Source organism: Zingiber officinale, chromosome 3B (assembly GCF_018446385.1).
Source record: "Zingiber officinale cultivar Zhangliang chromosome 3B, Zo_v1.1, whole genome shotgun sequence".
Lineage (NCBI taxonomy): Eukaryota > Viridiplantae > Streptophyta > Magnoliopsida > Zingiberales > Zingiberaceae > Zingiber > Zingiber officinale.
The window spans coordinates 2665067-2680693 of NC_055991.1; the positions used below are offsets into that span (position 1 = coordinate 2665067).

Genomic DNA, 15627 nt, shown 5'->3' on the forward strand with positions numbered 1-15627 from the left:
AGTAATGAAACTTTATTTCTTGAAAGAATTTAATTTTAATTAATTTATAACAAAAATTATGCATAGCAATTTATTTGACAATTCTGAGTAAGAATATGAAATCAAATTACAAATAAAATATACATAATGATTTTTTAAATTAAATATGATTTTGAAATTCAATATAAGTTTCTTCCAATTGGGTTAATCAAAAATTTCTTAGGGATATATTTTCTTGATATTTTTCTAATTTGACCTTTGTGATATCTAAAGTTCAAATTTAGTCAATTATAATTTTTGAAACTATAAGTAGTTATATTTGAACATGTAGAATTTTTAATTTCTTCTTTCAATTTTTCATTTTTTATTTTTATCTTGTCGAAATACTCTAATCGACAAATATTGCTAAGGTTAATTTTAACTCTTCATTTTCTTTCAATAATTTTTTGTTTTCTATTTCTAATTTGTAAGAACTCTTTGACAATATTTTTATAAATTTAAATAATTGGTCAAAAGGCAGAGATCGTACCTGATTTACCTTGTTGATTTCTAATGCTCTCCCTATAATGCTGCTTTCTTTTAACGATGTTTCCCCTTCATTGATGCTCTCGATGCTCATTGAAAATGAGCTTGCTTCATCTTCTTCTTCTTGGTGACTTGCCACTAGTGCAAGTTTAGCGATGGCTTCGATCTCCGATTTGGACGACATTTCGTCCCACGTCGCCTTTAGATTTCGATACTTTGGCTGGACTGGTTTTTTGTCCTTGCTCTTGTCCTCGTTCTTGTTCTTGCCCTTCAATTTAGAACAGTTATTTTTCATGTGTCATTCTTCATTGCAGTGGTAGTATCTTACCTTTCTTCTTCTGCTTTTGTTCTGCACTTGATTAAATTTATTAGTTTTATAACTTTTAAATTTCCTTACCATGAACGTTGTTTCGTCATCATCGAGAGAAGTTTCAGATTCCAATTCATCCATTTTTGCCTTTAAGGCAATGTTATGTTTGAGATTTGCACATCTTGTTTCATAAACTTCAAATGTCGAAAATAACTCTTTAAAGTTATCTTTAGATCCTTAGAGATATAATAAGCATATACTATGGATACCCATTTAGAATTCCTAGGAAAGATGTTAACCACGTACTTTAGCGAATCTCGTTTGATTATCTTTTCTCCAAGATTCGTGGGTTTGGTGATGAGCTCCTTAATCTTTGAGTGAATGTGTGCAATGGTTTCTCATTTTTCTAATCAGAGATTGCTGATATGGTTCGGAGCAGGTCTCGTCTCGCTAGTTTGACTTCGGACGTACCTTCGTGTAGTTCCAGAAACTTTTTCCAAAGTTCCTTTGCTGATTTATAGGCGCCAATTCTGTTGACTTCTTACAGAGGTAGCATGCTCAATAGATGAAATTCGGCTCGTCCATTTACTACAAAGTCTGCTTACTCCTTCTTGGTCTATTGATATTAGTCTTTATCCTTTGGTGCTACAAAACCATACTTTAAAATTAGTAATAAATCAAATTCCGTTTTGAAGAATACCTCAATCTTTCTTTTCCAAATCGCAAATTTCCCCTCAAACTTAGGTGGGTAGGTGCTCGATTCGGTCATCTCTTGTGCTTTGATTAGTGGTTAGTCCTCTTAAAATGTCCTTGTTCTAATACCAATTGTTGCTTCCTTATGGTAGCCGGCTAGAGGGGGTGAATAGCCCTGTACAAAAATAAACGAAACAAAAACCATTTTCAAATTTTACAGCTTTATTAAGATAAACACTTGCATAAAATTAATTAAAAAACTAATTAAAGAAAAAAGAGGCACATCAGCTTACTTGGTTTGCAATTAGGGGATTGCTAATCCAAGACATTGAAAGTCCATTAAAGTCTCCTTCAGGTGGAGAAGTCTCTTACAGTAGTCACAACTCACAAATACAAAGCTAAACTCAAATGAAATCGTTACAAGTGTTTTGTTTAGCTTTTGGAATTAGGACTATATTTATTTATATCCCCGATTAGGGTGCCTGGAAGGGTCCCAGACGCCTAGATACGGATAGAATTTTATCCTTGTCGTAACGAAAGCGTCATATCGCGTTTTGATAAAGTTTCTGGTCCAGGCGCCCGGAAAGGTTTTGGGCGCCCAGACTGGGTTCGACACAACCCCCACTGGGCAAGGCACCAGGGGGCACCCAGGTGATCCGGGCGTCCGGACCCAAAAGTCAACTTCCTGTTGACATTTTGGTCCGAATCTTCCGCTCTGATTCCGCTCGCTTGGGTGATTTCTACCATCCGGAATAGGGCTCACCTGAATCCATTTTCCGACCTTCTCCAGCAACCTTCCGCTTCGGCTTCTCGTCCCTTAGAAACGTCACGCGTCTTCTTCTCGTCCGCCAGCGTACTCTTTCGCATCACCTCATCTCTCTGATGTACCGAGCCCGTTAACTCTCTCTCGTACTGTCCTTCTCGCTAGACGCGTCTTTCGCTCGACTTCCTGTGCTCTTAAGTTCCTGCACACTTAGACATAAGGGTTAAAATATAATAGGACTAACTTAACTTGATTGATTACATCAAAATTATTACTAAGTACTTACTATTATCATAATATTATTCTTTACTTTTTAATATTATTATAATGATTACGATTAGCTATTAGAATACGTAATAGTTATTCTCCTACTGTTTTAAATTGACGTTGATTAATTTAAAATAACTTTTATAAATTTTTAATAATTTTAACAAATTGGTAAAAATATTTGGATATAATAACATTGGAAGTTTAATATTTAAGATTCAAAGTTTTGTGTTTATCTAGAGCACTACAATTACATAGTAGATATTAGATAACTGTTACCATGATTCCAATATGAAAAATCAGCTATTTTCATATCAACTATTTTATAATAATTAAAAGTATTAAATACAAATTACTGTTATATTAAAATACTATTTATTAACTTCAAAATTATTCAAATTTCATGGACATCATTTTAAAATAGTTATAGCTAAATAATAAATTATAAATCCTAAAATATTAAATTCCAAATCATAAACTTTTAATATTATTATATTAAAATACTTTTTATCAATTTAGTCAAATTTAAAGCTCATCAAAATTATTTTAAATGGAAAAAAATCATTTAAAAATAATTATAATAGTTATTAGATAACTGCAAGAATAGGAAGAAACTATTAATTAACTACTACAATAATTATATATTAAGTATCAAAAGTAAAAATAATTTTGAGATAAAACATTTGATGAGATATTTTTTTAGTTATTATTATTATTATTATTATTATTTACTTAATAATAATAAGTAAACAGGCTGTCTTTTGTTTTAACTTATTATTTTTTATTATTCATCGGAATCCACCTTTTATTAAGCTAGCTCATCTTTTTTTTTTTTTTTTAAATATCTCATACCATCTTTGAGTCTTATTATTATTATTATTTTAATTTCGATGTTTGCTTGCGTTAAATCCTATTACTTTAGTCTTATTGAGCTTTATGACAAGTTGTTTTAAAGATGCGAAACATTCTTCCCCAATAAAATTAAACAAATTCATCACCAAGTATTAGTGAACTTCCAAGAAGGAGCTACAAAGTAATTTTTGCCCCACAAGAAGGAAAGCAGAAGATCAAACCGATTACGCGACCCAATTTTGATTGCGCTTTAGAAATGATCGAACTTTACAACGACTCAAAAATGCAGTACAGATCGATAAAGTGGAAAGCAGAAGATCAAACCGATTACGCGACCCAATTTTGATTGCGCTTTAGAAAAGATCCAACTTTACAACGACTGAAAAATGCAGTACAGATCGATAAAGTTATCGAAACTCGACGAGGAGATAATATTGCAACGATACGATGCGAGTTTGGTACCTTTGGATCTTGCTAACTCTAGTCGTATTTCTCCCGCCAGGAGTAGGCGAGGAAGATGACCCAGGAGAGGCTGAGGACGAGGTCGCCGACGATCTGGCGGGGCCAGTCGCGAGCGAGATCTTCGAGGCGGCGCTCGAAGTAGAGGCGCCAGAGGGCCATAGCGGCGTGGAGGAGGATGCATCCCTTGGCGAAGAAGGTCTGGAAGGCGCGGTCCTTGACGAAGGCGATCATGAAGAGGAAGAGGCCGATGGCAAAGAGGAGGAGGCCAGCGAAGGAGTCAGAGGTCTGGATCAGCAGCTGGTCGTGCGGCGTGGAGCCCTGCAGCCGCTGCGCAGTTTCCCGGCCGTGGCTGATCACCGAGACCTCGCTGAGGTAGAACATCATGAGCGCGCCGCAGGTGACGGCCACCGCCGAGTGCAGGAGGCAGATCGAGGTGAAGAGGGGCATTGCGCAGCGCTCAATCCGGTGGTGATGCGATCGGTCACAGGTCGACGAAGGGGAGGAGAAGGATGAGGTGGAGAGGAAGAGGCGGCGGCACCAGATCAGATTCTAGAATTAGGGAAATAGGCGTGGCAGTTTGAGGTGTCTGTTTCAGTAGGTCAGTGAAGCTGAATATATACAAAAAAAAAAAAAAAAAAAAAAAAAAAAATATATATATATATATATATATATATATAATACTGATATTGTACGCGACTTCTGAAGTCCCTGTTCGGATCTTTACCCTTAAAATTTTCTATTCCTGTCTTTTCTTATCGATTGGACGGATCTCTTCTTATCGATCAGACGGATCAGATTACATCTTAAAAATATTTTATATATCATAAAGATACTGTATACATCTTAAAAATGTCATGATATTTTAAGATATAATTTAATCCGTCCGATCGACATGGAACACAAAGACAGAAAAATTTAAGGACAGAAGATGTAAACTGGTGTCCCACACGCCTCATGCAATATATTTTTTTATGCCATTTTTAATTAATATTATTTGTAAAATATACTTTTTTTATGCAATTTTTTAATTAATATTATTTGTAAAGTTTTGAAGAAAAATAATAATAATAACAACAATAATAACCATCTTCCATTCTTGGTCTGCTCTTCTTTCTTTAGGTAGTGCCTTATAAGACAGTAACTGTGCTTTTGCTCCACAGCTTGTGATTGTTCATAGCAACCACAACTCGTGCCCAAAACAATTGATAATGATTTACATTTGGAAATTATTCGCAAATACAAATATGGACAGAGACGTTACATTTAAAACTGAGATTTAGAAGACGATAAGGTTGTAGCGAGGGCTCTCCTGCTCGATTGTGCAGCGAATACATTCACGATAGGAGCACAACTGTTGCCCGACTGTTAGTAAAAGCTATACATGAATTTGTTCGACGATTCTCTAGTGTTAATTAGTTTCCCACATCTGATATATTAACTTAGTCTTCATCTAAGAAATGAGATGCTCCACTGTGTCTGTCCTCTTGCCTTCCTGCAAAAAGAATAAACTAGCCTGTGAGACTTTGGAGACATCAATCGTGAGTTCACGACAACAGATTAAAACAGCACCATACAAGAGGTATTAATTAAGATAACAGACATATTTATGGTGAGTTTAGGATTTCTACGATGACTCCTTTATATTGTTTGTCATTTACCTTTACATTGAAATAAGGTAATGAAATCTTTCACTTTCATAAATTCTAGATGCTATCAAAGCTCCCTTTCAAGGTTTAGATTTTCAAAGAGGTATCTATTGTGTTGCTGTATGCATAGTTACAGGAGAAGCCCACTCAAGGGATTAGTTCCTAAAATCAATCTTCATTCTGGTTTGACTAATCGGTCTAATTTTTATTTCTTGATGTGTTGGCTGGTCCAAGGTCAAAAGAATTGTCACCTACGTCCATCAACTATTTAAATTTGCATGCATATTTCTCATTTTATTATTGTTGCATTCAGTATATGTTGTTCTTATGAGGCTTCTCTAATTTATATAACAAGCTAAACAGAGATAGTATGAATCTTATAGGTATAGCTCAAAGATTGGCAAAAGTAGTAAGATAATAGGAACAATGGAGTAGTGGACTAAGTCTCATATTGATAATTTAGGTTTAGTTTTGTACATTGAGTCCTATACATGTAACTATCCTTTTACAACAATGGAATACAATATTTTAAATTTACCCATATACGATTTATAGTGCAATTTCATTAGGGTTTAAGAAGCCAGAAATGCATCAATTAGGCCTAAGGATAATGAAGGTTACTTGACTAATTTCATATGAATATTCCATGCTATTTCACTGCAAAATAATATTGTGATATTTGAATTGCAATATCGCAATGTTTGACTAACTACAATGACATGTTTTAATAAAGATATAGTAGTAATTGTTGGTGCAATCAGCCTCTAGGGTTTTGATATTTGTTTTACAATATATTTAATGGATTATAGTCAGGTTAAGGTTGACCGGATGACTAGCAAGGATGCGAGATTTACTAAGTGACTAGTCCTAACTACGGTTAGGCATGAGAAGTCATAACTGTAGTTAGGCAAGGGAAGTCCTAACTGTGATTAAGCAAAGGAAGTCCTAATCACAGCTATGTAAAGAAAATCTCAACAGATCGTGGAAACCATGTAGAAGGATTCGGTAGGTCTAGAGGACCCGATATCGAACCCCTAATGGGCTGATCCGATGCTGAGTCAGGGTGAGTGAAGCCGGGTGCTGAAAACCCTAGGGGGAGGTAACCCTAGGTCCTAATGAGTGAAGTCAAGTGGTGAAAACTCTAGGGGAGGTAACCCTAGGTTCTAGTGAGTGAAGCCAGATGGTGAAAAGGGGGAGATAACTCTAAGTCTTGGTGAGTGAAGGCAGGTGGAGAAAATTGTAAGGGAAGATAACCTTAGGTAACAAGAAATCTTAGAGGAGTGAACTTCAAACAAGGTCGGTAAATCTAAGTTTAATTTTACCATAGTATTTTGCATTACTATTATTGCTATTGAATAATTTAGTATTGCAGGAAAAGTCTTTAGTGGATAAGGCGATCAAACACTGAACTTTAAAGTTCAAACAGATTTGGAGGACCAAATGGTTGAGGTAAACAATTGGAGTGATGCGACGAAGAGGTTGTCTCCCGGGAAGGGACAAACTCTAGGTCGCTGATCCAACTGAAGAAACCGGGAGGTTTCCAAGTTGAGATCAAGACAGGTCTTACTATCTTTTCTTACTTATGCAACACTATACTATTGTGCTAACTTTGTGTTGCAAGCTGTGTCAACTAACTTTGTTTTGCAGAAATTAAGTGGATCGGTCGACCGAAAAGAAGGTTCAGTCACCGAACCTAGCTAATGTGACAGAGTCAGATTGTGCAGAGCAAAGATGGAATTCAGGTGGATTAGTCGACTGAACCCAGATATCGGTTGACCGAACCAATTCGATATACACAGTGGCAAATTTGGATCGCGATGAAGAAGAAAGTTTCATGGATCAGTGGACCGAACAATTAATGCAATTAATGATGCGAATATCAAATCTCGACAAAGAAGGAAGGCTAGTTGATCAGTCGGCCGATAGGGAGATCAGTCGACAAAATTGATCAGTCAACCCAACGTTTTATCGGTCGACCGAACGTGACTTATAAAAGAACCTTGAGATCAACGTCTACAACAACAACTGCTGTGCAACCTTCTGATCTACTACTCTTCGGTTCGTACTGCTACTACGCTCAATCTGCACTCAAATTCTTCAATTATTGTAGGTATATTTTGTGTTTGTATTATTTCTGTAAGATAGTAGTTTGTTACTATCCTATACATCATTTGTACGAATTACTTTTTCTCCTAAGTTTTTGGAAAGAAGACTCTTATTGTCCAACGGTGCAATTGTGAATCTTGGAATAGGAGTCAACATAGGCTCCGGACCAAGTAACCAAACGAGTCACTTGTATTGCTTTTACTAGTCTATTTCCGCTGCTTAGAAAGATTTTTAAACGAACGCTATTCAACCCCCCTCCCCCCCAACGAATCACTTGTATTGCTTTTACTAGTCTATTTCCGCTGCTTAATCTCTACTCGATCCTTCAGCAATAATATGCAATCATGAAAAAAATGCGATAAAAAGGATGCAACACGAAGTAAATACATCAGAATGGCTTTAAGAACGAAATGCCGCTGAAGTAACCAAATGAGAATTTTGGGCTTTAAGAAACTTTTTAGTGTAACTTCTTCCAGACTTTTAATGTAACACAAACCTGACCAATCTGCTGGAGATTGTATGACATGATTGATTTCACTACCATATCTTCCTGTGAATTCTGTTGACAATCCAAGTGTGGCTGTACTAAATGTTAATCCAGCATTTAAAGAGGTGGGTAACTTTCCAGTAGGCACTGCTGCTCTACTATCAATAGAGCAACCATCGCCATCAATTAAAAATGACCCAGCAATTACCTGCAACATATCGACTGAGAATGTCAATTAAACAGATGCCCCATATAGATGTTAAAAACAGGAGCTTGGTAACACCAGATTAATGGTTCACCTGTACAGGCTCTGCAGCCACCAAAGGGCCTTTGACACCACCCCCCACTACACGACCATCAGCCCCAGAAAGGCATATACTTAGTCCACCTGTCCTCAAATCCCCATCAGCTCTATTATGCACAAAGGAGCCAGAAAGTGATAGAATCTCAAACTTCCCCTGGAAAAGTTACACAGGAAGTTTTAACCTATGTGTAGCGATAGGATCCTACTTAAAAGAAATCAGATTGCAGATATAAAAGTGAAGCACCCTAAGTAGTGTTCAATAAAGGTTTAAGTAGTTGCAAAGTAAAGGGGACAAGCAAAAGCAAAAGCAGAAGCAGAAGATTTGGCTTAGCGGAAGCAGAAGATGTAGCTTAGTGGTTTAAATTCTCCAGTAAACAAATTGTATGCCATGCTGAAACAACTATTAGAAGTATATATGCATGTAAGTGAATGTGAATAAAATGTTTCAAAAAACCATGGAAGAGGAAAAAGAAGTACAAGAGTTAAAAAGGCAACTTGCCTCATAGGTCACAGATCCTCCAAAGACTGCTGGATGAAGAAGAGATGCCTTAGAAATTGAACCAGAGGCTGCAAGAACACAAAATGTGTGTTCGAATTGTTGTACAAATGACATGATTTTCTGTGCCACATCCTTTCCAAAAGAAAATTTTGTGTTACTAAGCTGCAGATAAAAGGTATAATATTCTTTATATCATTATCAATGATACAGCTAAGAACAAAAAAATGCAATGTGGTCCTTTGAAGGACAAGGTAATATGATTAATAGCTGACCAATCTTCAATGTAACATAATCAAAGATATGTAAGTGGGAACCACAAATGAAGACTTATCATAATTCATTAATGAACATCAAATGATGGAATGGTCCACATAATTTATATAAGGCAACATATCTGAGTTGTTTCCATTGCTGAAAGAAAGAAGAGAATTAGGGAGGAAAGAGAAAAAATGAGTAATTTTTGTGGAAAAGTTCAGTAGGGAAAGAAATTAAGGATTTTTTTCCCTCTTCCCCCCAAAATTGGTCCAATGAAATTTAGTGAAAGCATCGATGAAGCCACTTCACCTACACTTGTTATCGCCTCAATCTTTTGCACTAACTACACAAATCCACTTGCCTCCTTTTATATAATTGACAAGTGCAGACAAGTTAAAAGGATGAAAGTTTAAATTTATCTCTTCAAATATAGGTCTTCCATATTTATTTCTTAAAGGAAACAAGAGAGAGATGATCCATCCTTCAACTTATTCCTTCCCAATCCATTCTTCAACTTATCTCTTTAATATATAGAATCTACCATCGAAAGGAGAAGAGCAGTGATACTAGGGGTTGCAAGAGGGAGTCATCGTCCTCTGCCTGCCTCTTGAGGGCGGCGAGGTCATCCAAGGCAACAAGCTTAAGCAACAATGTTGACATCTCTGTTGTTGGCAGACCATCTAGCATAGTACAGATTTTCTTTTGTTTCAATTGTTGCCCATCTCAGGAGTTAGCCATTGCCCTCCTAAACTAGAGATGTCATCATGTGTCTCATAATTGAATCTAGGTATTATGCTCCAGATTAAAGATCTCATAATTGAATCTAGGTATTATGCTCCGGATTAAAGACAACTGAACGAGAAAAAAATGTGCTCGCTTTCAAGTGCATGGAACAATTGGAATAAACTTAGTAACTGAATAAAGACTTAAAACACCTCTCCAGCCATAACTGTAATGACATGTGTCTTGAAGCCATGCCCTGCATTTCCTGCAAAATAATTTGGTAATGAAATATTGCCGCTGCACATGGAATTTCAAGTAAACTGAGAAGTTAGAAAAATGATATCATCTCTACCCTGAATAAAGAGCACACAATCAATTTGAACCTTTAGGTAACCATGGCAAGATATATGCCATTTGGCGCACAGACTAATATGCAAAAGGGAATTTAGCAAGGTAGACCTATGCAAACAAGCAATTGCAAAAGTATAAAATTATGGAAAACATTAGAACAAATAATGGATGATTGAATGCACAAATGACTGATCAATGAAAGAGAAGACTCAGAATTAGCTTGTCAGTTACTGCAAGCAAGTATCAGAGAATGATGATATCCATTATTAACATAATTGGGTCTTCAACAAAAAAATTATCTATGGATGTTCTTCAAGGATTTTGTGTCTTGTGTGTGTTGAGGGAAGGGAGCAAGAAAAGTTCAAAACAAGGAAGCAAAAGCAATGCCACATCAAAGATAATGCCTTTTCGAGTACAATCACACATGATTTTGAAGAAGGGTATGCATGAGGAACACCCATGGTTCTGTGGTTCAGATTAGATTGTACACATGTAACATGCAGGCACAATAATAGATGTATATGCTTAGAAGTATTTAACTTCAATGAGAGTCTAATGGAAATAAAAAAAGTCCATGAAATATAATTTACGCTTACCATGTAATAGGTACAAGGAAAACATCATTCAAATTCTCAAAACTTAAAAATGTTAGACTAGAAGACTTCCCTTTGAGATGATCACAAATTTTTTTTTCCTAATTTTGTAACATTTTTTCATTGAGGAAACTCTTCCTTTTTCCATTCTATTGGTTCTACATATTGGATGAAAGTAACATAAATTTAGTTGGGCATTGCTTATTGTCTCATTTATCCTACTATAATCTTGGGATGAACTAATCACCAGTTCAATCTATTTCTGCCAATTGATGATTAAAACAATGAGGTTGTAAATGCATATGAGGGCATTTGCAATGCTATAAATCCTACATATGCATATTAGCCACATATTTTTTTTATAAAACAATGATCCACTTAAAAAAAAAAAGAAAATTAAAGACGATGGTCTTGGTCAAACAAACTGAAGTATATATTTATGTTTTCCTTTTTATGGATTGATCAAAATTATCATGAATAGTGAAAGACAATTAAAAAGATGAATGAATCAAATAAGGATTGGCTGTTGCATAATGACAGTGAAAAGAATCTTAAAGTCCCAATAGCTATGGGTTGGTTGGATACTTAGGAAGGTCCTTTTTACCATTAAACCATAATTCAAGCAAGTTGCAAATCTCATGTTAGTTGCTATTTATAAGTTATATGACAGCTACATAAAATTCTACGGCTTGTAACTATACCTCATAACTTACCAATTATAATATCTCTATATCAGCTTAACAATTATATTATCAATAATATAATATTTGCTTATGAATAATATTATAGCTTATAACATCTTTAACTCTCACTCTAAATCACCTCACACTCTAATGAGAGCACCAAAGTGACACTACTAAAACCTTAACCAACCTCCTGGACACAAACTACTCCCTCCCTCATGACATGAGACCCTTCCTTTCCTCTGACACAGACATGGGGCTCCCTCGCCGCCTTATGACTTACAACAGAGGTTTGTTTGCTTGCGAGACACTCACTTTTCTTCTTCCATTTGCTCTCTACAACTACAAGTGAGTTAGGCTACTCTAGACTCATTTTTTTGTATCCGCGCTCATACCATATTGTGTCGACAGAAGTACAATGAGATAAAATGTTGAATCCAAGTATCACAGTGGATGAAAATAAAATATCACACTGTGACTAATGTGTGCACATGAATCTCAAGGCTCAAGCGCACAGGTACAGCCCGTTAGCACCCATCAAGCCTGCAGTGCTATCTGAACTGTTCATGTACAATATGACATGTGGCTACACAACTAGTGCCAATCCAAAGAACATTACTTTGTGGATGAAGTTGTATTCATATGTCTTCATTTTCTTCCGAAAGTTAGATATGAGACTAAAGTATCACAAGAGGTCTCTTCTAGACAATATGAAAAAGTCATGAAGCAGCGAACGAACCGAGCGACGCGAGCTTAGGTTTCCTCGACGAGGAGGGCGAGGCAGAGGAGCCCTCTTTGGCGCGAACGAAGGCGGAAGGAGAAGTCGGGGACGAGGAAGGAACGGTCATAGTCTTGGGTTGGGAGGCTGAGCGGGAAGGGGGCGGGGGTCCGTACTTCCTCGGCCTGCCGCGCTTCCTCCGGACGGGCTCCGCTGGAGGAGACGCGTAGGCGGCGGAGGCTCCAGAGGAGAACATTGCGTTGTGTGCAGAAGAGGAGGAGGTGACTCCGCCGCCTCCATGGTGGTGGGGATGGTGCGGCGAGTAGGCCGAGAGGAGGCCGCTATGATCGACCCCATCCATGCTCGGTGGAGAGCAGAGCAGGGCAGGCGGGAGGGAGATGGGGGATTTGGGATGGGGGATTTTTCTATTTTTTTTTCGATTTTTAAATTATCTCTCTTCCCAGATAATGATTTTTTAATAATAAAATAATAATAATAATAATAATAATTATTATTATTATTATTATATTGGGCCAAAATGGATTGCCCAGCCCATCTCAGAAAACAATTGGATAGGATGAATTGGGCCAGGCCCATCTTTTTCCCTTTTTAGGTCAGCTCGGAAGAAAAGGATTAGTGAAGGCTGACAGTCGAGCTCGCCGCTCCGACTCCCAGGGCGACACCGAAAATGGCGGCTTTGAAGCTGTTCTCCCTTAGGAACGCACTCCGATCTACCGTTGCGCCTCAGGTCCGCCCTCTTATTCGGATGAACTCGCTGAGACGCCTGTCGACGGAGAGCCAAACGGCTCAGGATGCTTCGGACGATCCATTTCTTCGAACTCCGGAAGAAGGTGAGTTCAGTCGTTTAGTTTCTGCCTTGTCGTTGTGGATGCTTGCTGATCCTTGTTTACGCTGACTAAATTACACCCTTTAGCAGTAGTTATCCTACATTTTTGCCTTTATGTGTCTGGTAAACCGTAACATTGCATCCTATGATAGTGGGCTCCTGTGATCAGACATTCGATTTTTTTTTTCTCTCTCTTGATCATTTCTAACTCTCAAATTTATTTCTTGATTAAATTGCTATTTTCTTTCAAATGTATTTACATCACAGAACATGGCACTGGAAATTTGATGCTCATAACCTTTCTGTGTGCAGGCTTGATCTATGCAAAAGTGACCGGTATTGGGTGGAATACGCTGAAAACTGATGTTATTAATTTCTTTGACGAATCTAATTTGTCAACTGATGATATAAAGGTCGAATATACCAAGGCATACAATCCAGTTGGCATGTAGGTCTATCTTCCTCTTCTAAATTTGTGATTATTTGTATTATTTTTGATTGATTACTAGGGCTTTGTCTACTGAGGGGACGAAGAAGGCAAAGAAAGCAAGAGTGTTGAGGAAGGGAGAACGAAGGAAGGAGTGAGGGATTTTCTTTGGTTTATCTAAAAGAAGATAAAATGAGAAAAAACGACAATAATAACTGTTAGATATTTTTGTCATTTACCAAGATATGCATGGTTAGACTGGTCTTGAAGTTTTTATCTAAAGGGGATTTTGTCTCTTACTTTTGTTGCTTTGATTGAAACTTTTATGTGATCTACAAGGATACGGATGGTATTTAACTTTTATAAAACATAATGTATATTATTATGGAGAAACAAATATCTCTCAATTATCACTGTCAGTTATCAGCCGCATTTCATATCTCAGCAGTTGAATCACTATTCATTCTATTGATTTTTGTTACATTAGTAGATTAATTTGCTTATGTTCCAATCCTCTTTAGTTTGCCAGTTTGTGTTCATTCCTAATATTGGCATCAGGAATGACATATTTTTATTTACATTCTAGAAGTTTACTCTTAATTTGTATGTAATATCAATTGTCTAATTCTTAAATTACTGTCTATAAGAATAGGTTGTTGCAGTTTTCTTCTCAATCTGCATTTGACTTGGCGCTAAAGCAAAATTCTAGGAAAGGTCGTCTATTCAAGATAGAGAAGGTAATAGAATGGAACCTAACCTGTCCTCCGGTAACTGGTATATTTTTTAAAATTCATAGTTAAATGATCAAATGTACTATTATATGCAGGTTGATCGTTCCCATTGGGACCTAACAATCTCATATGATGGCAAAGCGGTGAGCAGACTTTTTTATTTCTTTATTAAAAACTTCAAATCTCAGTTAAAGACATTTAAAAGCATTCTCCTGTTGATTCTTAATTGTGAAAAATTCATGAGTTTATTATGTCATTCTCATTCATTTTAAAAATTTCAAATTTCAGTTATTTGACACTTACAAGCATGATCCTATGATTCTTAATTATAAAAAACGTAAGCATCTGGTTAAATTCTACTGGGATCTGGGAATGATTCTCATTCGTCAGTGATTTCAACTTGATCCCAGAGTCTTAAGACAATGGACATATTCTACTATTATTTTTTTTTAGATTGACATTTAATAAGACAAATTCTAAATATTAAGTCTTTGTTTCTAGTTTATTTTTTAGTTTCAGTTTCATTGGAACTGCTCTAATTAGGATTCACAAAAAAAAAAGATTATACTTGCGGTTTCCTAAAACATTGTCAAATTTGAATTTTCACAACTACAAAGTATTTTGGTCATTGGTTATCCCCTGTAAAACATTGGGCAGGTTATGCTGGAAGGACTCCCCCTGAATTCTACTATAGAGGATATTGAGCGATTTCTGTCGGGCTGCAACTTCGATCCCTCTAGATTCCAGACTTCTGTCAGGTTTTATGCTTACACTTTAGTTTTATCTATCTAGTTTTATCGTAATTATGTACTTTTATTATTCAACTCTAATATATTTTACCTTTGCCTCATTGCAGGCCAGGTTTCCCAGATCCTGTAAAGCTTGCAATTGTCCACTTCATGTCGAGGATTGACGCAACAAATGCCTTTTGCTGGAAGAACAGGAATTTCTGCCAAAATAATCCAGTCTCAGTGCGGGTTCTCCAATAGATGACTTATCAATCGATTTTAGTGACAATTTTTTTTTTCTTTTCGATGTGGATCCGAGCGCTGATGCTGGGACAAGTAGAAAGAGGATGCTGCTTTTGTTGTGATGTTGTTACTATAATGCTGCAATGTTCTATGTTACTACCTCTCAATAATAACTTGGTGAAATGCTGGGACACAAGTAGAAAGATTTTTTAGTATATGAACCTCGACGTGTAATTCGCATCATTACCTAGTCCTTTCAACAACACATGTTGCCTGTATGCCCCCTGGAATACAAATTTTACAATGCGTAGTGCATCTCATTGTTCTTAAGCTGTATTGCTCCCTTGTGTAATTTCCTCTCATCCTGAGTTCAAATGCAATGATGATTTTGGCACAAAACAATCCGCCAAAAACTTTCGACTTTCAGTCCAGAGC

The 15627-nt window shown here is 36.6% G+C and overlaps 3 protein-coding genes across 4 annotated transcripts; 1 reads left to right on the forward strand and 2 right to left on the reverse strand.

Moving 5' to 3' along the window:
• Positions 1-3601: 3601 nt before the first annotated feature.
• LOC121968014 lies at positions 3602-4450 on the reverse strand. Its single transcript, XM_042518538.1, has 2 exons — positions 3852-4450; positions 3602-3768 (listed from the first exon to the last, which is right to left on the reverse strand). The coding sequence occupies exon 1, from the start codon at positions 4296-4298 to the stop codon at positions 3870-3872; it is 429 nt and encodes a 142-aa protein (XP_042374472.1). The 5' UTR covers positions 4299-4450; the 3' UTR covers positions 3602-3768; positions 3852-3869.
• Positions 4451-5038: 588 nt separating this feature from the next.
• LOC122055513 (AT-hook motif nuclear-localized protein 10-like) lies at positions 5039-12641 on the reverse strand. Of its 2 annotated transcripts, none has more exons than XM_042616984.1 (6): positions 12238-12641; positions 10084-10136; positions 8894-9025; positions 8390-8548; positions 8100-8298; positions 5039-5343 (listed from the first exon to the last, which is right to left on the reverse strand). In XM_042616984.1, the coding sequence occupies exons 1-6, from the start codon at positions 12575-12577 to the stop codon at positions 5291-5293; spliced, it is 936 nt and encodes a 311-aa protein (XP_042472918.1). In that variant the 5' UTR covers positions 12578-12641; the 3' UTR covers positions 5039-5290. The 2 variants fall into 2 exon arrangements, with proteins under 2 accessions (XP_042472918.1, XP_042472917.1); XM_042616983.1 differs by having other exon boundaries at positions 8894-9055.
• A 214-nt stretch (positions 12642-12855) lies between these two features.
• LOC122055514 lies at positions 12856-15388 on the forward strand. The gene is made up of 6 exons (XM_042616985.1): positions 12856-13067; positions 13376-13511; positions 14143-14227; positions 14317-14364; positions 14879-14979; positions 15078-15388. Exons 1-6 carry the CDS (start codon positions 12905-12907, stop codon positions 15208-15210), a joined length of 666 nt encoding a protein of 221 aa, XP_042472919.1. The 5' UTR covers positions 12856-12904; the 3' UTR covers positions 15211-15388.
• The last annotated feature ends 239 nt before the right edge of the window (positions 15389-15627 follow it).